The sequence below is a fragment of the Aulostomus chinensis genome, chromosome 6, assembly GCF_037954235.1.
Source record: "Aulostomus chinensis isolate RoL2024-O1b breed Wild chromosome 6, RoL_Achi_v1.0, whole genome shotgun sequence".
NCBI classification, from domain to species: Eukaryota; Metazoa; Chordata; class Actinopteri; order Syngnathiformes; family Aulostomidae; genus Aulostomus; species Aulostomus chinensis.
In genome coordinates this window covers 21,894,228-21,916,895 of record NC_141325.1, presented here as the reverse complement: position 1 = coordinate 21,916,895, position 22,668 = coordinate 21,894,228, and the positions used below count along the sequence as shown (strand labels likewise).

At 42.3% G+C, this 22,668-nt stretch overlaps 1 protein-coding gene and 1 long non-coding RNA gene across 4 annotated transcripts in view; one reads left to right on the top strand and one right to left on the bottom strand.

The window, feature by feature from the left end:
- The first annotated feature begins 399 nt into the window (after positions 1–399).
- The window catches only part of entrep1 (endosomal transmembrane epsin interactor 1), a 51,091-nt gene continuing 28,822 nt past the window's right edge, over positions 400–22,668 (top strand). The window contains exons 1-2 of one of the 3 annotated variants that reach the window (XM_086207023.1): positions 400–538; positions 12,449–12,505. In XM_086207023.1, the coding sequence (XP_086063149.1) occupies positions 12,494–12,505 (12 nt within the window). In that variant the 5' untranslated portion in view covers positions 400–538; positions 12,449–12,493. Of the gene's footprint in view, positions 539–5,081; positions 5,946–12,448; positions 12,506–22,668 lie in introns of those variants that run through there. The other 2 variants (XM_086207022.1, XM_086207021.1) reach the window with 2 other exon arrangements.
- LOC147260431 (uncharacterized) lies at positions 825–6,056 on the bottom strand. Its single transcript, XR_015116590.1, has 3 exons — positions 5,365–6,056; positions 5,083–5,165; positions 825–1,065 (listed from the first exon to the last, which is right to left on the bottom strand). It is a non-coding gene; the product is annotated as an uncharacterized LOC147260431 (long non-coding RNA).

Here is a 22,668-nt window from a genome sequence, read left to right as displayed (position 1 = left end):
CCTCATTGTGTCTGCTCAACTTTAGATGCTGTTTTTCACCGAATGGTAAACACGTCCAATTACAGCATCCAATAAATCTTTCAGCCTCTGATTAGAAATGATGTGCATTCTCAGCACACTTCCACATCAGTATGCCAGCCTCCTTTCTTCTATGCATACCAATTTGAGACACCTCAAGTGAGACTTAGAGGTGCAAATTTGATTGATAAAGCTATCTTTATTCAGATTTAAGTTGAAAAGGGAATGACTAGCCCAAATCTCTGTCACGTAAAGTATTTCATTTATTACAGAGCTGGACTAATATATCAGTTGACTGATTGTATCCACAGGGTGGCACAGTGGTGCAGTGGTCAGCACTGTCACCTCACTGCAAAAAGGTTCTGGGTTCCAGCCCTGGCTCGGGCACGGGATCTTTCTGTGTGGCGTCTCCATGTTCTCCCCGTGCCTGCGTGGGTTCTCTCTGGTACTCTGGCCTCCTCCCACCGTCCAAAGACATCAAGAGGGGACGAGGCTGATTGATACTCTAAACTGACCGGAGGTATGACTGAGTGTGAATGGTTGTCTGTATATATGTTGGCCCTGCGATGGACTGGCAACCCGTCACGGGTGTACCCCGCCCCTCACTCAAAGGATGCTGGGATAGGTACCCCCCCCCCCCCGTGACCCTTAACAAGATAAGCGGTAGAAAACGGATGGATGGATGGATGGATGGATGGATTGTATATTGACCGATATTGGCCTTGAACAGATATGTTAGAAGTGCTGATACAAAATAAAAAATATTTGTCGTCCATTAACTTGTTTTGAAATCCATTTTAATTGTTAATTCTCAAACAACTGCATCTCAGTGACATCAAATATATGGAACAAATTTACTGACAGAGCATAGAGGGAAAAGATGACTAAACATCACATTTCATGTTAGGACTGTGCAAGGCAGGTGCTGCAGAGGTGGTTTTGCGTCTTTGTCTCAGATAGATGACCTCTCATGGATGTTTGGATTCTATTCTGAAGACTGAACTGGTGCTCTGCTGCCACCTGGGAGATCAGCACCACTCCAGAATTCTGTGAGAAAAAACATGGGAAGGTCACCCAGGCAAACCCTCTGCACCAGGTGGTAAGATCACCCCTGGTGTTCTTATCTGTCCACATGACTGACTGCCTTCACTGTTTTCTTTTGTGGCTTAAGGAAGTTACCAATGACAGTTAAAGAGACCTCTGTAACACTTAATACATTCAAGAGATATTCACATTGTTTTATTGCAATATTAATTTTGTATTTGACTAGTCAACAGTATCTAGCCACTGTTAAATGGGGAGTCTTAGGAGAGAATTAGGAGACTTGGACATATTATATGTCAGATATCAGCCTATAAGCAAAGAGCAAAAGGCCATTAATGCCTGGATAGCTTTTCTCACGATTACCTTAACGAACTTGGTACAATAATTTCCTCTTTGAAATCATCTACCGGTCTCATTTTACTACTGTTCACGCCTCTAGTTTAGAAATGGTCAATGTGTCGCTGTTATCTGGTCTAGTCTTTTAAAGTAGCAGTAATTGAACCCCTTCTCATAAAAAAACAACTCTAGATCAAGTTTCGGCCATCTATCGACCAATACCAAATCTTCTTTTTCTTTCCAAAATACCTGAGAAAGCAGCTGCTAAACAGCTTTGTGACTTTCTTCAAAGCAAAAGTTTATTTGAGGACTTCCAGTCAGGTTTTAGGGTTCATCATAGTACTGAAACAGCACTTGTCAAAGTTACCAATGACCTTCTACTGGCATCAAATGAGGGACTGGTCTCTGTGCTGGTCTTGTTAGATCTCAAATTGCAGCCTTTGATACCGCTGACCATCACATCCTATTACAGAGGCTGGAACATGTCATTGGCATTAAAGGTACCGCACTATACTGGTTTAGGTCATATTTAGTATGGGAGGAAGCCGGAATACCCGGAGAGAACCCATGCAGGCACAGGGAAAACATGCAAACTCCACACTGAAACAGAAGCCGGGGCTCAAACCCAGAGCCTTCTTGCTGTGAGGCGACAGTGCTAACCACTGCACCACTGCACTGCCCGATCTGTCCTTCATCTCCCATGTATATAACATCACTAAGATCAGGCACATTTTGTCTCAAAAGGATGCAGAAAAACTCATCTGTGCTGTTGTCACTAATAGGTTGGATTACTGCAATTCCCTCCTATTAGGCTGCACTTTAAGTCCCTAAAGACTCTCCAGCTGGTCCAAAATGCTGCTGCCCGCATAGTGGCTAGAACTAGTAGAAGAGACCATGTCTCTCCTGTACTGGCTTCTCTGCATTGGCTCCCTGTCAAATTCAAAATATAATTCAAAATTCTCCTTCTAACATACAAAGTCCTCAACAATCAGGCACCTTTATATCTGACAGAGCTCATAGTTCCCTTCTCTCCAGCTACAACCCTATGCTTCCAGGATGCAGGGTTACTTGTGGTTCTGAGAGTCTCTAAAAGTAGAATGGGAGCCAGAGCCTTCATCAGGCTCCTCTCCTGTGGAACCGTCTCCCATTGTCAGTCTATGATGCAGACACCCTCTCTATGTTTAAAAGTAGACATAAGACCTTCCTCTTTGATAGAGTTTATAGGTAGGGCTCGTTTAGGCTAGGCCTTAGATATACAGTACTGCTATAGGCTTAGGCTGCCAGGGGATCTTGCATGATGCACTGAGCTTTACTCTCCTTCTTTCTGTCCTCTCTGTCCCCCAGTATTCATACTTGTTACTGACTTGATCTCCTCTCTGGAGCCTTTGGGCTTCCCCACTTCCCAGATCCCTGCCCGATGCTGCTGCTGGAGGAAGCTACATACCTGAAGAGGCTCAAGCTGCCACCCTTAGCATCAGTATTAGTATTATTTCTTGTAGTATTCATATTAGTATTCTCAATACCATATTAGCATGAACATCAGCGTTGTGTTTGTATTGTATTTGCTTGTTCATAATTTCTCGTTATGCCAAAATTGATTGCTTCAGTAACCTTTAAAGATGTTATTATTTGTAGCTAGTTGTTATTGTTTGCTGTGCCTCCCATCCCTCTCTTTCTCTCTGCTTGTCTTTCTCCTTCCAGCCTGTTCGTGTTCCCGTTTGTCTGTCATTCTCTCCCACCTTTCTCTCTCCCTTAATCTCTGTCCACCTTTTTCCCTCTCTGTAACTGTCTTTTTCCATTATCTGTCTTTGTCTCTGCCCTGCTCTCCTGCTCTCTTTCCCCCCAACCAGTCAAAGCAGAAGGCCGTCCCCATTGAGCCTGGGTCTGCTCGACATTCCTGCCTGTTAAAAGGAAGGTTTTCATTGCTGCTGTTGCAACATGTGCTTGCTCATGGAGAATTTTTGGGTGTAAATTAATTGAAGGGGTGTGGTGCTAGACCGAGTCTACCTGTAAAATGTCATAAGAAAGCTTTTGTTGTGATTTGGCGCTATACAAATGAAATTGAATTGACTTGTTATTAGCAGGCAGGCTACATCCAAATGAGACAGCCAAGCTCTAAAATAACAGAAAGGTAAAGCACCAAAATGATTAGTCAAGTTTGCTGAATGGTCAGGTGGGTTTAGGGCCACCTCCCACCTACACATATACATGTTTCATACCTTGATTGTTCAGCTGTGTGGAGGTCGGTGGTTTGTCATATCTTTCTTTCCACAAATATTTCTGTCACCCCACTAGTGAAAAACCGAGTGTAACAGCATTGATGTCTTCCGAGATAAAATGTCTGAATACATGCAGGGTTTTCCTCATGTGCAATTCAGTCTGTCAAGTTCCACTTCCACCTTTGAATTCAGCTTTTCACTATCATTAATACCTCTAAATTCTGACCTGGTCAGGAGACCTGATTCAACCCAGTATGAAATAATGCACACAAAAATGTTAGTATCATGCTTTTTACCCTGTGTATTATTTGATGTGGCCCAGGGACAACTTGTATGAGTTGCTCAGCCAAGTCAACACAGTGCATCAGCTAAAACTCCTATTCTGTCAGGTCCATTCACATCAAGAAACACAAGAGATGATAATGAGCTTGATTTGTTTATTATGGTACAAATTGGTGGTATGGCTCTGTTCAGAGGAGTCCCCTGATAATTTTTCATGAGCACCATGAAACAGGGGACCAGCAGCGTGAGGGAAGGTTCTCCCAGTTTAACACTGGAAGAGCAAACATACCCCCGTGAACAGAGCAGCAACATGACATGGAACGAACTATGCCATGTATACACGACAAGGTGGAGGGTAGCAAGTTGCGAGCAGGAGCAACTGTACAGCAAGCAGCAGCAGCAGCAGCAGCAGCAGATAGCAGATAGCAGATAGCAGATAGCAGATAGCAGATAGCAGATAGCAGATAGCAGCAGGCAGAGCAGCAGCCAGAAGCTAGCAGAGCGGGAGTTGAGGCCGGGTGACATTTAAGTTGAGAGGGGCCAATCAGAAGCAAGGGATTTGATCAGCTGATGCTGAGCAGCTGTGGATCAGCTGATTGATAGACAGGAAGCCAATAGCGCTTGACTACCACGGCCTGACAGAATTAACGCTAACGCTCCATTTAGATAAGATTTTACAATTTTGGAAACTTATCACCAAAGCACTGTATTTCTTGTCATGTCTTGATACTGATGAACACATTTCCTACAGTAGGGTAAATTGAGTAAATCCAGGTTGCTTCTGTGACTGACCAAGTTCAGCAGGTGGCCATGATTAGCATATTGCTGCAAACACTTATCTTTGATGACCAATACCAATGCACTGTCCATTCCAGCCATTCCTTACAACAGTTTATCAGGATTCTGACATTAAAACTCTGCTAATTAATATGGTTCGATAAAAGAACAAGAAACAGAGTGTCTAGTTCTGTAGGAGGAAGGAGACCTGACAGGCCCAGGAGCTTTGGAGCCACAAAGTCCTGGACTGCTAAATAGTTCACAGACACTGAATTCTGAACATTATACAGAGTTTTTCAATGTTGTGTCTTTGGTAGCATTGTGAAAATAACATTAATGATTTTTTGATTAAAAAAAAAACAACCCAACTCCAGTTCCCGTTAACACCTCCTGATGCAATACTCACTGGTTAGTAGCATGTCTGCAGAACCAGAGAACCAACCACAGGTTTAGGCACCCACATGTTTAGGGCAGCAGGTCCCTAGATGACTGTAAGGCAGGGGTAGACAATTATTATTTCTGAGGGGCCCCATCAGAAACTCTTTTTATTTATTCATAGAGGCCACAGAAAATTGTCAAGATGTAATTCAGTTTTATTACTCAGATTGTATTATTTCATTATTTAAAAAAACCAAACAAACAGTGGAACTACTCTTAAGCCTTTATTATGTTAGGTTGCAACACTCGCCTGCGTTTCATTTCCACATTTAAGATGTCTGTCCTCCTGATTACTGAAAATGTTACAAATGAGGTGGCTCTGCCTTCCCCTCCCCCGGCCCCTCTGAGCCCACTGCCAAATATGTGAAAGTCAATCCAGTGTAGGCCCTGCCGCTGCCGCTCAGCTCGCGTGTTATTTCAGACGACACACCAATATGGCAGAGGGAACGAGGAGCTCCAGCGAGGATCCTCCCTCGAAGTCGTGAAGACGATTCCTTGATTCTCCTCGAGATCCGCTTGCCTCGTAGTTTTTCATCCTGAGAGACGACCCAGATGTCGCTCCCAGTGGTGCTCCCGGGGTCCTGCTGTCCGGTTACCGGGCCCTCGCAGCTTGCAGATGCATCTTACCGAAACAGACCCCGTGGCTTGTCTGCCTCCTCCCGGATCGCCGGCGGCGGCTCTCGGCTGCTCCTTCCCGGGCGGCCGCTGCTGTCGCTGGGCTTACTGCAGCTGTTACTCGGCGGCTCCATGGTGGCGCTGTCCTTCGGAGCTCTGTCCCTCAGTAGTTCTCCCCCCATTCGGAACTCCTGTCCCTTCTGGGCAGGCTCCTCGGTAAGTTAGCGGTTGTATCATTGATAGCATGTTTTACGCGTATCACAAATAGGCTCGCCGAAGGCCCGTATGAGCATTTCATTGGTAATGAGCGAGAGTCAGCTGGACGGTTTGCATTCACACTGAAACTCATACTAAATAGTGCTGTCACAAACACTGAACAGTGGTACGCTACTTGTGCAGGTGCTTGTCACACAAACAGTTTAAATAGAACTATTTACCGTAAGATAACCTGCAGAGACGTAGACACTAAGACTTAGGGGATAACTACAGTTTAGTAATTTACATGAGCTACAGGTTTATTTTTTTCTGGGTGTATCACTCAGTTTGATTACATTTCAGAGCCAAACACCACCAATACAAATAAGTCAGCAGGGTAAGAAATACCAAAGTGGTATTCCCACGGAGGGCTTCGTAGAACCTCTGTGAATTCACCCTAGGATGAGGGAAACAAACATCTCTGCGTGGCCTCTAGGATCTCCGTGCAGCTGAAAAATGAAGTTTCTTCATGTGTTAGAGCAGCATGCTAGTACCAGTGTTGAAACTGATCTCAGAGGCCTGTTAAAATTGTTGAGCCAAGACCCAATAGATGGCTAAACATTTTGAATGTATTTTCTTTGAACCTCAATACTTTACAAATTAACCAAGATGTTATGACTTACTCGAAAATGCTCTTTACATTTATATTTTAGAAATCTTAAGGAAAATAAAGCTTTTGTCTTTGGCATATGTGTTATACACCGTGCGATCAAACCTGAACAAATTGATTTAAAATGTCATCTGGGTTGCAGCCTCCTGAGTTCATCAATTAATGAAATTATATTCTGGTAAATGATGAACTAATGGGAAACCTTGAAAAAACATGTTTATAATAATAATGATACATTTATTTAAAGGTGCCTTCAGGACACTCAAGATCATCATTCAGAACAATGAAAAGACAGTTAAAAATACAAAAGGACAAAACAAAGGTAAAAACCGTAGACAAAATTAAAAAATAAAATCTGCAGCAGAGCAACAACAATCAAGAGTCTCCAGGCCGGTTTAGAAAGGTGGGTTTTCAGGCAGGATTTGAATATAGACAAAGTGTCAATGCTCCTGATATCAGGAGGGGGCAGAGTGGTTGAAGGCTCTGGACCCCATGGTGGACAGATGTACTGGAGGCACCATGAGGCTGATTTCTGAGGTAGACGCCTTGGAATGGTTTTGAGTTATAGAGTGCTATCAAGGACAACACTGAGATTTTACACCACCATGTTCCCTTGTTGGCACTTAACTCTAATGTGGCTCCTTAAAGATAAATGTGCCCCATCATATACATATGTATGACTATATTATCTCTACATCCTTTGGGTGAAAAGGGAGGCTCTGCCTTTTATTGACCAGTCACCATGGCGCAACTCTATTGGTATTTTCATTTCCTATGCACTAACTGAACCCACTAGGGACATACCAGAGTTGATTACATTAGCTCAGATCCACTGTGGTGGCACAGAGAACTCTGGGAGTCCCCAAAAGTTCTTTCAAGCCCAAGTTCAGGATTTATGTGAGATGACGTTAATGGCATACATCAGCCTGTCTTCTCTGTAGTATGCTTTGGTCTCCTGATCTGTATTGGTTTAAAACACAGGAAGGACTTACTTAAAGGTGTTGGTAGCCTTATTTCGATTGTTGGCAGTGTAAGCTTTTTGTCATCTTTGTCCATAGGATCTGAACCATCCATAAAAGCCAGTGAGGTTGTTTGGAGTAGTGGACACAATGCTGTGTTTGTATATTCCTGATATAAATAATAATCAAAGATTTGATACTGTTGTAGTTTTAAATATTACAATGCATCTTGATCTTGTTTTCTGTGAGCTGTGACCCAGGAGTAGCATGAGCCCTGTGTTTTGTTTCCAGGCAGTGGGTAGGCTAAAAGGCTAGTTGTGATGCTGCAGAAAAAGCTTTGGCACTGAGCAACACAAAAGAGGAAGACATCCTAGAAAAGAAATATCACTCAACTAAGTTGTAGTTTGCTCACAGATATGTTTGTTAAAAACTGCAGTGCAGTACAAACTGCTTAAGACATCAAATGACAGACAGGTAACAACACAACAAGCCTGTTTCATCAGTTGAGTGTAGAATGCAATGTAGTGCCCCAAAGCAAAAAACTACAGTCCAGAATGGCAGCAGACTATCACACCAGTAACAACAAATCATAACTAAAGTTATTTCATGACACTTAGCAAATCGAGCAGATCCACAGAACTACACTCTGCAGATGTGCTTGCTCATGGGGAATTGTTGAGTCTCTTTAAACTAAATCATTTGTTAGCTACAACAATGAAAAACTGGCTTTTAATAGGCAGAAACATCTGTGCGGATGCATCTGCCCTGACCAGTAAGGTGAAAGAGAGAGGGAGAGAGAGGAACAGACAGATATTATCAGTGTTTTCCAGGACTGTCATTTAAGCCAAAAACACTGAAAAGAAAAGAAAAATGTCCCAAAACAGTTGCATCATATCCTGACATTCCTCCAATCGTGGAAAAATGTAGCATCAAAAGTATTTTGGTTATACTGTCATCAAACATTATGGCAGTACAAAATGTTTCATATATAACATGTCATATTTCTATTTGTTTATTCATTGACATTATCATTTAAAATGTTTTTAGACTCAGTCTGAGCCTTCTGACACGTGTGTTGTGTCACAATGTAGCACATGAGGGATTTTACTGATATTTTGATGTTGAAAATAACTTATCAATGTTGCCTCAGTTTATTCAAATGTTCCACTGTTTGGCAGGAAGTTTTTGTCCTGATATGAACTTGAAAAAGATTCATCATGAATAATAACTATCTGGTGTCCTCATCTTTCCCTTAAGAGTAAAAAACAGCCTGTAAACTAATACAAAAAATATTATTTCGCACTTATTGTGATAATCTTTGGCATTAATGCTCAGCCCTATTCCAATACTAACTGCTGTGGGGGGGTTAGCTGTCCTGTCTTAGAAAAGCTGATTTGTTCATTAACTTACCAATGTAGTTACTACCACTTCCCACTTGGTCTGACAGTACCTTCCATCTGTCTCAGAGCCCAGAAAACTCTGCATCCCTGTCTTGAATGTCCAACAAATATCTCCCTCTCATTTTTGTTTCAAGTTTAACACAAGTTATGGACATGTGGTGCAGTGACAAAGTTAGCCCACCAGCTATACTGAGGAAGCTCAGCTAAAAACAAGAATAACAACATTTATATAGCACCTTTCAAAGTACCCAAGGCAGTTTAAATAAATGTGGGGAAACGGGTTTGGGAAAGGAGGGATGAAGACAGACAAGGGGAAGGCAAAGTAAGACTGATTGGGAAAGGCCATGGTGAAAAGGTGGGTCTTGAGAGATGACTTGAAAGTGTCCAGGGTTGTGGCTATCGGGGGTCCAGGGGTTGGTGCAGCCACACTGAAAGCTCTACCCCAAAGCTCTTCAGTCTGGTGCAGATGATGGACGGAAGGCCCATGTCTGAGGACTGCAGGTTCTGAGATAGTGTGTTGGTGGAGAAGGTCGGACCGGTAGCGGGGGGGGGGGGCGAGTGCATAAAGGGATTTGTTGGGGGGAAGGAGTTTGTAGGAGATCCTGTATCTGATGGGGAGCCAGTGGAGACGGATTAGGGTTAGGATGATGTGCTGCTCGGACCTAGTGTGAGTGACAACCCTGGCAGCTGAGTCCTGCACGTACTGGACCTTTACAAGGGAATCCCGTACAGGACTCCGTTAAAGAAGTCCAGTTGAGAAAAGATGAATGTATATCAGGGTTTTGGCTACGAAGTCTGAGGTGAGGGCGGAGACCGGAGATATTTCTAAGGTGGACTTTGTGATGGATTTAATATGAGACTGCTAGGAGAAGGTGGAGTCCATGATGATGCCCAAGTTGCAGGTTTCCTTTGATGGTGTGATAAGAGCGTCCATTGATGTGGAGGAGCAGATCTCTAACCTTCCGGAGCACTGGATTGGGGGCTGCTTACTTGTGGCAATGATTGTCAGTTGTTGCCAATGGATGATAGCATTGACCATCAGGCTAACCCTGTCACAAAGTAATATTGATTGCATCATTGGTGTAGCTGCCAAGTTTTTGGAGCTCCTTTGCCTGCTGCTCTTTCAAATTTATCAGTATGAAGTGGCATACAGCGGTGCTGCTAACCTGTACAGTAGTGATCCTTGTGTCGGTGCTGGGTGGGTGACTGCATCATGCCCTATTCTGCTGATCTGCACGCATTTTGTAGAGGCATGGGTGTTAGACCTGCCTTCACCAGGCTACCAGAATCAGCACAAGAGGAGACAAAGTGTCCACACACGGAGCTCAAGGTTTAACAAACGAGGTTTATTAGAGTACAGTGGTCAAGGTTTCTCTGAGACACAACAAACAAGTGGAACGCTGATAAAACGCACAGGGCGCAAAAAACTAAAATTTGGCAAAACACTATAACCAAATGCAGGCAGCACGATAGGCTGAAGGAACGATAACAAAAGGCGACCACCAGACTAACTCTGGGGTGAAATAAGAATTTGGGGAAAAAAAAAAAATAAAGGCTGAGGAATCAGCGAGCCAAATAGAATGGGAACGGAAATCTAAGGAAATCAAAAAGTCAGCACTCAGCTGCTATAATCCGACAAATAGTTTTAACAAATATACCACAGAAATACTGGGTCTTCTGGCACACCTTAGTGGCTCAGGAAAAAGTGGAGCGAAAGCACACTTAGAAAAAGTAACGATCAACAAGGAGGTCTCTCTACTCGGACTAGAAAAGTAACAAGGAGAAAAAACTAGAAAACAGCGACGAGACAACAAACTTGGGGAAAAAACTTACAAAATGCACGGAAGGTGAGCAGGTCAAGACGACGGATGCTATTTAATATTCCGGCACAGGGAAACAACCAGCTCGGACTTAAATACCCAGGGGAGGGTAATCAGGGAATGGATTCAGCTGGTGTTTCCTGTGTGCCGCAGAGTGACTGACAAAGGGAGCAGCCAATCACCAACCAACAGGGGCAGAGCTCAGAACTGGGTGGAGAGAGGGAAATGGCACATGAATGCAGGATCATAACAATGGGCTTCTAATGATTTTAACAGGCACAGGGCATGTCAGTGGGGCTTTTTTACCTGCTGCAGTGTTGGAGTCCAATTGATAAACTGGTCTAAACCTTACACTTGCTAAGAAACCTCTAGGATTTCAATGTACTATATTTTACTGTACACAAATATGAAGACCATCAGTATTATTAGGCTTGACTAGAGGAACCATTTCATAATCCTAAAAACTTTGTTCTAAGAACCTCATATTCTATTGTCTCCCTATTGCAGGAACCTTTAACAATTTTAGTCACTTGACCTCTGTTTTACAAACTCAGTTACAGGAACTTTTTGCTCTAACTTCAAAGAAGGAACTTTTGCAGCACCAGGCGAATTATGAGTGACTTAAAGCAATGTTCACATTGACTGAAAAGGAAGTGTTCACCTTGCTTCATCCACTTCATTGGTCATTTGAGAGTTTGGATGCAGTATGCTCTTTCTCTTAAAGTCAGGGAATTCTTCTGCTGCTGCTGTTGCACTACTACTGTAAATTTACATTTCAAGCATCATTAAGGCAAGAGTATACGTGTATCTATGTTTATTTGATGTAGGTAAGCTTTCAGTCAGCCAATGCCATGACTGCTGGTGAATACTGAGACTTGCTAGATAGCTTAACTATCCCCTTATCTCGCATATCTGACAAAATCCCATGTTGAATCTTTAAAGAGACATTTGAACCAGCAAAAAAAAAAATTGAATTACCCACGTAAAGGCAGAAACAAGACTATTTCTGAGCATCGCAACACTGCCGAACAGTCTGGTTAGCAGAAATTTCTTTCATGCTACAGCCTATCCCAGTTTGTGCCAACAAGACTACCAGTGCTCAACTGCCTTAGGCAGGGCCACCAAGCTAATACCCTCAAAGCCAAATCATCTTCAAATCTAATATCTCAGCACTGATGCACAAACACTGGACTTTGTGGAACAGCAGCCGTAAGCTTGGTCGTGATTGTCTGACACAACAGGATGTCAGTGATGTTATAATACCAACTGCCAGTCAACGGATGTCCAGGGGGTTCCAAATGGAAGTGGTAAAGCCAACAGGGGGGAAAAAAAGTGTTTTTTAAAAAAATTTTTATAACCCACAACATATTAAGAGAATTTTTACATGGGTTGGTTGTTTTCAAAAACACTGCATTGGGACACAGGAAACCGTGCAAATATCATCTAACATGAAAAACGTGTTTATTCAGTCCTTCTCCCCAATGAGCACAGTTCACAAGAAACCACTACAGCTGCATGATGACAGTAATTTGGAAGGACATCATTTTGAGTCATGCCTCTCAAATTTTATAGCCTTGATTACTGGGGTTGTTCAAATAGATGTGTTGTTTTTTTTGTTTTGTTTTGTTTTGACTCTGGGTTGTACTATATGAATTTTTACTCCTTGTCTTTCCAGGTCATTCTGTCAGGCATTGTGGGCCTCACAACATGGAGAAGACCGATGCTTCTTCTGGTAAAAAAAAAAAAAAAAAAAGACTTTGTGTCTCTCTGTCTTGTGCTTCTATTCATATATCTTTACTTTTTTCCCCAAATTGGATGAACACACCCTACTAAAGAACACAGGATAAACCTGTGGGGTTATGATAATTTATGTAGAATAAGAAAAGAGACGTCTTGTATGAGCTAAGTAAAAAGTGGACATTTGTTCATTTTAAAGTGAAACTGAAATCTTAGTCATCCCTTATCAGTCAAATCAGTCAGTTACATACTCTTTAAAAAAAGGGGGGGGGGGGGGGTCTTTCCAGCCAGTAGACAAACACATGCATAAGATAGATTTCCGAGTAATTTTCAAGTAATTCCAAACCAAAAAAGCGGAAACAAGCTATTTCAATAAAAAAAAAATAGTTGATGAAAGTATGCAGGATTGAGTTTGTTTTTGGTTATTAATGATTAAAGGGGCAACATTGCAGAAAGTAGAGGGACAGTCAGACAGTAAAGACCTCTACCTTGATCAATGTAATATTGTCTTTATGAATAGGATGTATCTTCTCGAAATGTTTACTGGGTTCTTCCCAGGCCTGTGTTCCACCCCTCCACCAGGATCCATGACAATTGGTCGTCTGGTTTTCTTGTAATCTTGCTGAAACTCCTTGGTGGAGGTTGAGCTGTAGCTACAAGTCATGTCCAGGCAGTGTTGTTGGCACCAGTATTGGATAGCAATGACACACCAGCATCTAATGGGACCAAAATAACATTTGCACGCACTTTTACATGCCTGCTGATGTACCACAGCTGAGTAAATAAATAGCTGTCTTTCCTGCAGACTGATGTTTGTGGTACACCAATATCTGTTCAGTGGCTGCTTCTTCCACAGTTTTTGTGTGGATTCATGCTTCCGTTGCCTCTGGCTCATCAGACAAACTGACATGTCTCAGTTATAGATATGATGTTCTTTATCATCCTGGCTGTATTTGATGAATGGAAACTCAACCATTTTTAATTATCGCCTTCAGACCTACGTATGTATTTCTCTGCACCTTCCTGGCCACCAAACCTGCCTTCTTTTAGAGTTTACTGATGTATCATGGGTAGCTTTGTCTGGTTACTATGATAACTCCAGTGAATTGTTTCCCAATCAATTTTCTTAGTGGGGAAAAAAGTAGCCCTACATAGGTTTTCAACATTAACACAAGTGTTAAGTCAGTCTTAGTCTGAACAGTGTAGAGACAGACGTGGAAAAAAAGTCTTTATGTGATGCAAGAGTGCAAGAGGTTCTCTGTTTACATGCTGGAGCAAGAAAATCTAAGTTATGCGGATGTCTGCCTGACAACATGGTAACATGTTACGACAGTTCATTTCAATGCTCCTTTTCTTTGAAAGGATATTTTTAAAAGGACAGCATGGCATTCATATTAGTTTAGGTTTTCATTTACAAAAGTCCTGCTTGGTAGGGGAGCAGTGTTTTATTCATGTCATTCCAGGAATATCAGTCCATCCATGCCACATAGAAAAGATGATTCAGCATATATTTGGTGTTTTCCAGCTTTGCTGATCATAGGTCTTAACATTCCAGAAGTGCTCTATTATTATTTTATGTAATTTCACTAAATTATTAGAAGAATAAATCTGCAAAAGTCACTAAAAATAATCAATCATTCATAACAATTACAATTAACACTTCTACAAATACATTTATTTAGAGCTTTTTCCCACGCTCAAACATAAACACAGGATAAAACCAATTTAATAGACATATAGAACATTATAGCTTTTGTTGCTTCTGTTATAATTATTTTATCGAACATAAGTATAAACAAGAATAAGAAACAAACATTACAATAAGAATAGGCCTTCGCCCCTAATTAAAGCTGCAAGCAGTGTAGTTACGGACTTGAGCCTCCTCGCGCCTGCCAGTGTGAATGAGAAGTTGTCCTGAATCCAGCGATGTAGGTTGGAAATTGGTGAGAGGTTTAGTTTAGGAGATAGAAGTCTCAGTCTGACACAAAGTGTGAGTGCAGAGCTGAGAACTGTGCCTTTAAGAACTAGTGTTAATTTTATCAGTCATTTTTAAATTTAGTCTCGGTTTTAGTCCAGTTTCAATTGCATTTGTTATTTTTTTTAATCACGTTTAGTAAACCTCATCCTATTTTTATTTAGTTTTCAATTTATAGTTGACTCGAAGTCAAGCATTTTAGTCTTTATTTTAATCCAAGAAAACATAATTTTATTCATTTAGTTTTAGTCAAGTTTTAGTCAGGACAGTCATTTTACCCTTTTACGTTTTTTGTCAAGTCAGTTTTATTTATATAGCGCCAAATCACAACACAAAATAATCTCACGACACTTTACAGATAGAGCAGGTCTAGTATGTCAGCATATCACATTGGACATTTCCATCTGATCTGAAATTATTAGGGCTAGATGCACAGGATACAGGAAATCTAAGTGTATAAGTAACGCTTATAGGCCTATTTTTTTTTTAATTAAAAAAACTGAGTATCTGTAAAAACTACATTAAGCAATCCATTTCAAACTCATACTAGCAAAACTAGCCTATTTAATGCAGAAATAATTGAAGGCATTTATTTATATTAATATTGATGCGAATTCAAATCAAATGTCCTTGTGATGGTAATGTGAAAACAAACAGAACAGCCTTTTATCTCACCAAATAAATACATTGGGATGCAAACTCCAAGGGCAGTGGTTCCCAACCGTTTTTAGCTTGGGACCCCATTTTGATATCACAAATATGTGGCATATTATTTTATTTTATTCTATCTAGATGAATTGTTTTAGTTCGTATTAGTTTGCCTCCATGTGTAGCTGCCCAGGTGTTTTATGTTAACTATAATTTACTTGCAGCTCCTAGATTAGCTCATGCCTCTGTCTGCTTTAATTAAACTTGCAATCCAACTTAAGCCATAGTTGCCCGACCAGTATAATGTATGGAAGTTGGCATAAATTCAACCTTACACACAGTTCTATCAACAAGTGGCCAGGGTCGCTATGTACTAAGAAGCTAACGTACGGTAAGTTAGCCAGCCACACACAAATATAGCAACAAGTGGCTATGATCACTACATGCTATGAAGCTAGTAAGTTAGCTAGCGTTAGTTTGCGGTTGGTTTAACATTGTTGTTGGAACATTACAGCCGTTAGTTTAATGTTACGTGAAAACAACCACCACCAGACTTTTTGTTAACTTACCATGATGTCTTTGTGGTGAACTGTGATGTTTCTCTTCAAGTTTGTTGTGTTTTAGTCCAGCTACCTTGTGCCCACATTCCTTCCCTTCGACTAAAATCAAGCACAAGTTTTTTCTCCACTTCAGTGTGGCAAAAATATATCACGTCTTCTCTTTCTCCCAGGCCCCATGCAAAGTGTGGCCATTAATGTTGTACTTTTAAACTTTTGCCATGAATCCATCTCATGTCTGTCCCATGTGTTTGTGCACTCTGTGCCCGCTGCAGATTTGAAAGGGGGTGTCACTGTGTGTGAGTGGCTGAAGAGCCGAGGAGGAGACCGGATTTGACAAAATCGTATCATATAATAATATAATTTTCATCTCGTCTTTGTTAATGAACAGTCCATGAAAATGCATACTGATTTAGTCCAAGTTATTGTTTATTAATGGGAGTTTTAGTCACATCTAGTCTAGTTTTCATCTGGTAAAAAATGTGTGTTGACTAAAACATTTTCGTTTGGTTTTCATTCACGAAATGAACACAATTAAGAACCACTCCCCTGCTGCTCTTTGCCACCTGTGCTGAAGTGTGAAGTGTGCTGAGAGGAGGAATTTCTTCGTAATATTTCAAAATGGCCATGAAATAAATTACATATTCATAAAGAGAACATCCAACTGCAGGGCTTTAAGAAACCAAAACAGGATGTCTAAGGAACATTCCCAGTGTTGAGGAAGTCTCAGTCTGACACAGGCTGCATCCGAATTGCCAAGTGGCAACCTACGTCCTACTGCTACGACCTACTGCTACAGCCTACTTCTACAACCTAAACACGGCGGCACCATTCGGACACCCTACAAGATTGGTGGTGAAGCACGACTTCTGCTGGCAGAGCACAGATACTGCAAATAGGTAGACAGCACCAACGAAAGCCCCACCAGCTGGCCTGACTGTCGTACTGCACTCCACTCTGAACGCACCTTTCACTCATTCTCTATTATTAAGCACATTAACGCACCTGTAAAGGTGTGTTCACACCAAACGCAACGCGGTGTGAACACACCTTTAGTCATCAACAATGACTATAAACGTTGGTGTTGCATAAGAATGGGAGACTGTTGGTGGCGCAAACTTGGCTTGCAGGTCCACAGGTTTTTAGGGGACGAAGAAGTCCGCGCTGCATTGTGGGCCATAGGTTGCTCCATAGGATGCACCTGAACCGACCTACAATGTGGGTGTGTTTAGGCTGGAATTTAGGTTGAGAAGTAGGTCGCTACAGTTGTGGTTTCAGACAGCCTACGTACGACCTACTCTGAGACCTACGATCCGACCTACTTGGCAATTCGGATGCAGCCATAGTGCGAGTGCAGAGCTGAGAGCTGTGCCTTTAAAAACCCCTCCCCCACTGCTCTCTGCCACCTATGGTAGAGTGGAGAGGAGGAATTTTTGAGAGTTGGTAGTGTGAAAAATGCTCATAAATCCACAGATTTTGGTCAAAATTGAATGTAATATATTTTTGTAGGGATTTTTGTCAGGAATGTAGTGATGTCATTTGTGAAGTGGTGCGAGTTGTAATGTAGATGTGAGAAGCGTCTGTTTGAGGCTGTGTGTGGCTGAGGAGACAGTCTCCCCATTGGTCTACATTGTTACAGTTTTTAGTATGAAAAAGTGTCATAAATTCCCCAGATGTTGGTTAAAAGTGGAATGTAATACTATTTTAATATTATATTAATATTATATAATATTTCTTTAGGGATTTTTGTCAGGAATCAAGTGGTGTGTTTTTAGAAGGTGTGGAAGTTATAGTTTAGATGTGAGAAGTGTGTGTTTGAGAGCATGTGCGATGAGAGGAAACAGCCCCCTTATTGGTTTCCATTGTATGTGGAAAATGTGTCTCCGAGGTTGAGGGCTTATAAAATCCACACCATTTGAGTTATTACAGAGATTTCCATAACTTTTGAACCTGAAAATGTCCTGAGTAATGTTTCAAGTTCGAAGTGATACCATTAACGCCCTAGGAGGAGATAGCATTTGTTTGGGGCCAGGAATTGTCCAAAATTTAATGTTTGTGTCCAAATTGTGGACTTACTGTTGGAGTTAGGTCAGGGGTGTGAGCATTTGAGCTGTCGGTCTTGATGAGATGAATAAAATGGTGTTAGTCCCATGTCTGTATGACATTCCTACGTGCTGTGGTGGGCCTTTTTCTGTACCTAGGTGGTGCTATTGAGCAGATCGTTTTTTAAAAATATAGAATTTTTCACTGGACCGGATGTGCGTGCCAATTTGGTGAGTTTTCAAGCGTGTTTAAGGGGTCGGTTTTAGTGTTAGTGTTTTCAGTGTGTCGAGCAAAGTCAATAGGGTCTTTGCCCTGAAGAACCTTCAGGCTTTTTGCATGACAATGTTTACTGGTTGATGGGGACACTGGGCCTCCTGTGTTCACCAGTACTTGCTGTTATGGCTCTTGTCAAAGTCCAGCCATCTTTTGTTGCTGCCAAATGTGTCCTTCAACCCAGAACTAGAAACACACACAGATGCAGTGTTAGTACTGTTGTAAACACATCTGAGACAGTGAGCAAGTTTAATTCGGCTGCAATGGCGACATGATTCAAGGCTCACTGCAGGTACCTAGCAGGAGTGTAACGGGGGCAGTTCCAGGTGCTGGAAACCGTCGGTTGCATCGCCTTCGTAGCAGGGAGGTGACTGATGATGTCATCACAAGCCCTCAACCTGCTGGTGGTGGGGGCGCTGTACAGACTGCTGGCAGGGCTGTATGGGGGAAAACAGTAGCAGTGCAGAGGGAGGGGGCATATGTGGGGCAGCCTGTGTGGGCATCCATAGCAGCCTGGATAGAGTTGACCTGGCTGGAGATCTACTGCAGGGTCTCAATAAACACCTCCAGTTTAGCCTCCAGATGGCAGGTCCCCTTCCTCTCTTCTCTTTCTTCTCGGAACGGAGGCTGGAGTGGAGAAATCAGAAGAACGCAGGTGAATCAGGTGTGAAAACACACCTAGAAGAGACGAACTGCCTTTGTGACCTCCAAACACCTATTTGGGTGAAGTATCACTTCAAAGCAGGACAAATATCTTAATAATCACTCATCAAACACTGTGCTTCAGCAAGCCTGACCAGCTGGTGGTCTTCCTCCTTCGTACCAGTTGCTGCTGCCTCTTCTCCAAAGTCACCAGGCCTCCCAGTTTCAGGTCCCTGTCGGTGGATCTGGTGCATGTGGAGTTGTAGTGATGGAATCTGGACACACAGATATAACAGGTTAAATATGGTGTCTTGCCTCTGATTAATCTCTGGGATCCTTTTTTTTTGTGTACTATTTCTCCTGCAGAGTGCAGCGAGCTCTGGTATGTCTCCCATTCTGCAGTGTGTTCAGCTCCTCTGGGCTGGAGAGTCAGTGCTGGTGTTCCTCTCCAGGCTCTGACGTGGGGGAGTCCTCCAGGTATATATTCGTGTGTACCTGTCAGCGTTGGAGTGAGCCACCTGCTTCTTCTTCACATGCCTCTGTTCGGATGAGCTGGTCCCTCTTTGACTTGCTTCAAATTCACTGACGGGACAAAACAAGACCAGGATCCAACAAAAAATGTTAACAGCTGTGAGCCTGCAGTGAGATTCTGTGGTTTAAAGTCAGACTAAGGATGTGGCTCCCTTTTAATGGTGCAGGAACTGTAGTTCTACCTCATTTTGCAGGCCAGGCTGTCATACTTGTCCTCCCTCTGTGCCAGCCTGGTCTGGAAGCACGACGTCTGGGCCTTCCAGAGCTCCATCCAGGTCTTGTCTGCGGACGCTGTCAGCGACTCCTCGTCCTTTTCTGCAGCCTAATAAGATCATAAATTAGAGGTTTTGATGATGGTACCAGTGATGAATTCACGTCCAGGGAGAAACTCTTCTTCAGTCTGTGTGATGATGTTCGGACAGACCTGGGCTTCCCATCTCTGCGGCTGTTGAACATCCTAAAGGATCCTCTCAAACTCCTTGTTCAGCTGGGCCTCCTCCTCTCTCCTCTCCGACAGGAGGCGCTGGTGCAGAGCCCTGAGGAGAAGCAAACACATACAGTGTTGCAGAATGATACTGGCTTTTTGACTGTTGGAGTAAAACTATAAATACTTGGAAAACTATATAAGGGGAATGAATATCCAACACTTAAAGAACGTGGACGTGTTTTGGTACTTAAACTGTATGTTCTACATCGTTAGCGTCGCATTTGTTAATCTGCTGTCGTCCAGTGTGCTTCTCTTGCGCCCTGGAAATGAAGGGCCAGGGATCTTAAAACACTATTCTTACCTCAGTTGTTCCTCCTTTTCCACCTTCAAGCGCTGCTTCTCCTCCTCTTTTTGGCTCTTAATATGCTCCTGCAGGAGACTCAATCTCTTCTCCTTCACTATACTCTTCCTCTCCTCCTTTTCCTCCCTAATATCTTCTTGCAGGAGTCTCTTCTTATTCGCCTTCATTATATGCTGCTTCTCTTCCTCTTCCTGCCTGCTAATCTCCTGCAGGAGACTGTTTCTTCCTTCTCCTTCAGTATTTGCCCCCTTTCTTCTTCCTCTTTCTGGGCAAGATGCTCCTGCAGAAGACGCATTCTGTGATTTTTCTCCCTCAACAGTTGCTGTTTTTCCTCCTCCTTATTTCTTCTAAACTCCTCTTGCACAAGAAAGCGTTTCCTCTCCTTCTCCATTAACATCTGCCCCCTTACATTCTTCTCTTCTCTCCTTACCTCCTACTGCAGGAGACACAATCTTTTCTCCTTCTCCTTTGTCATCTGCCTGTTTTTGTTCTCCTCTTCTCTCCTAAGCTCCTCCTTCAGGAGACGAATCACCTTTTCCTTTTACATTTTCCCTTTTTCGTTCTCATCTTCTCTCCTCAGCTCCTCTTTCAGGACACACAAGCTTTTCTCCTTGTTCTCATCCTTGTTCCGCCCTCTCACTTTTTCAGGCGGCTTGGTCTGGAGGAGGTCCATATCCCTCTTCTTTGTGATTTTCCCCTGTTCATTCTCCTCTTCTCTCTTCAGCTCCTCCTTCAGGAGACACAAGCTCTTCTCCTTCTCACTCTTCTCCTTCTCATCTTCTCGAGATCTTTACCTTGAATGCCATCATGGGTTCCAGCTTCGTTCCGAGTGGAAGCCTGCCAGCTTTCAGAGGAGGGGAACCGTTTCCCAAGGTTGAGTCGGTCTTCCAAAGGGGAAAGAGATGCGATGAGAAAGATATATTAAAAATCCTGAAACAACACTCAAGTCATTGATCATCGGTAGAATCTCCAATCCCCCAACAACCTTTTACCAGGAACTCTGTCAGGTCAACTTGTAATTTGATGGTTTTAGTTTGGTACATGAAAGACAAAAATCATAAAACTAAGGAAACGCTTAACAACCTTCTCCTCTGTTGTCTTCACAACAGCCTGCTGGTAGCGCTTAGCCATAGTTCCTGCTGACGCAAAGCAGACCTACATTCAACACCACAAAACAAAGCCAATTGCAGTTTACAATGTACGTTATAAATGAGAGAAAGCCCCGCCTATCCTTCTGGCTGGCTACAATAAGCCTTGTTTTCAAAGAAGATGTTTAAATTGTCTCATCTCAGGTACTGAGTGTTGTGTAGCTCCATTTACAAAGGAACCTGAAGGACTGTAAGATTTGAAATGTAAATACAAAAGAAAGTGTCTTAAGATTTCATGTTTTTTTTAGCTCACCACTTAAGATGCTGAAGATGTTTTGAATGAAAATGAAAAGTAAAGAAGCTGTTGTTGTGGTTGTATGATGGGATGTAAATTCTATCCACCATCTGTGTCCCTGTTGACATACAAATGTCACTTCATTCATAGTTTGATAACTTTTGGCTACGTATGCTAACGCTTCCCATACACTACCATTCATTGTGCTAAGCTAACTAGCATGGGTCTCACAGGCAGTTCAAGGCAGCACAGAAGACAGAAGAGTTTTCTATCTTCATATTGGCTCCGAGGATGATGGACAAGAAGTGTATTAACTAAACTGGCATTAATAAGAATAACAATTGTCTTTAATGTGCCACTGATGCATTTGTCTTATGCAAAAACCAGAAAACCCACCAAGAAAAATTCTGCCCACATCAGCAACCCATTGTAGAGTCCGTATGTAACTTGGTTATTTCTCACACAAAGAGAAAATGGAAGAATGTCTTGACAGTAGGATGTAAATTTAATAATGTGAGCTGCTTTCAGGATGTTGTTCAAAAACTCTCCACTCCATTCACTCTACGCAGGGGTAATGAAGCTGTTTTCCTGCAGAGCACCCACTCCCCACTCCTCATTCTCTGAGAACACGTCTTTCGTAGCTTCACCATTGAAGCCTTTGAAGGAACAGATTCACAGCGTTTTGTGTTCCAGAGAAGGAATGAGGTCGAAATGATGCTGCCATTATATTATTAAATAAATAACATATTCATAAAGAGAACTTTCACCTGCAGGGCTTTAAGAACCAAAACAGGATGTCTAAGGAACATTCCCAGTGTTGAGGAACTCTCAGTGTAACACCAAGTGTGAGTGCAGAGCTGAGAGCTGTGCCTCTAAGAACCCCTCCCCTGCTGCTATCTGCCACCTATGCTAGAGTGGAGAGGAGGAATTTTTGAGTGTTTGTCGTGTGAAAAATGCTCAAATCCCCAGAATTTTGGTCAAAAGTTGAATGAAATATATTTTTGTAGGGATTTTTGTGAGGAATGTAGTGATGTCATTTGTGAAGTGGTGTGAGTTATTGTGTAGATGTGAGAAGCATCTATTTGAGGCTATGAGTGTCTGAGGAGACAGTCTCCCCATTGGTTTACATTGTGAGGTGAAAAGTGTGTCCTGGAATTTTAGGGTTTATAAAATCCAAACAGTTTGAGTTATTACAAAGTTTTTTTTAAGAAATTTTGTTCAGCACAGTGTCATGAGTCATGTATGTTGTTTGTTTTGAAGTCGATACCATGAACGCCCTAGGAGGAGATAGCGTTTGTCCAGGGTCCAAAATGGGGAC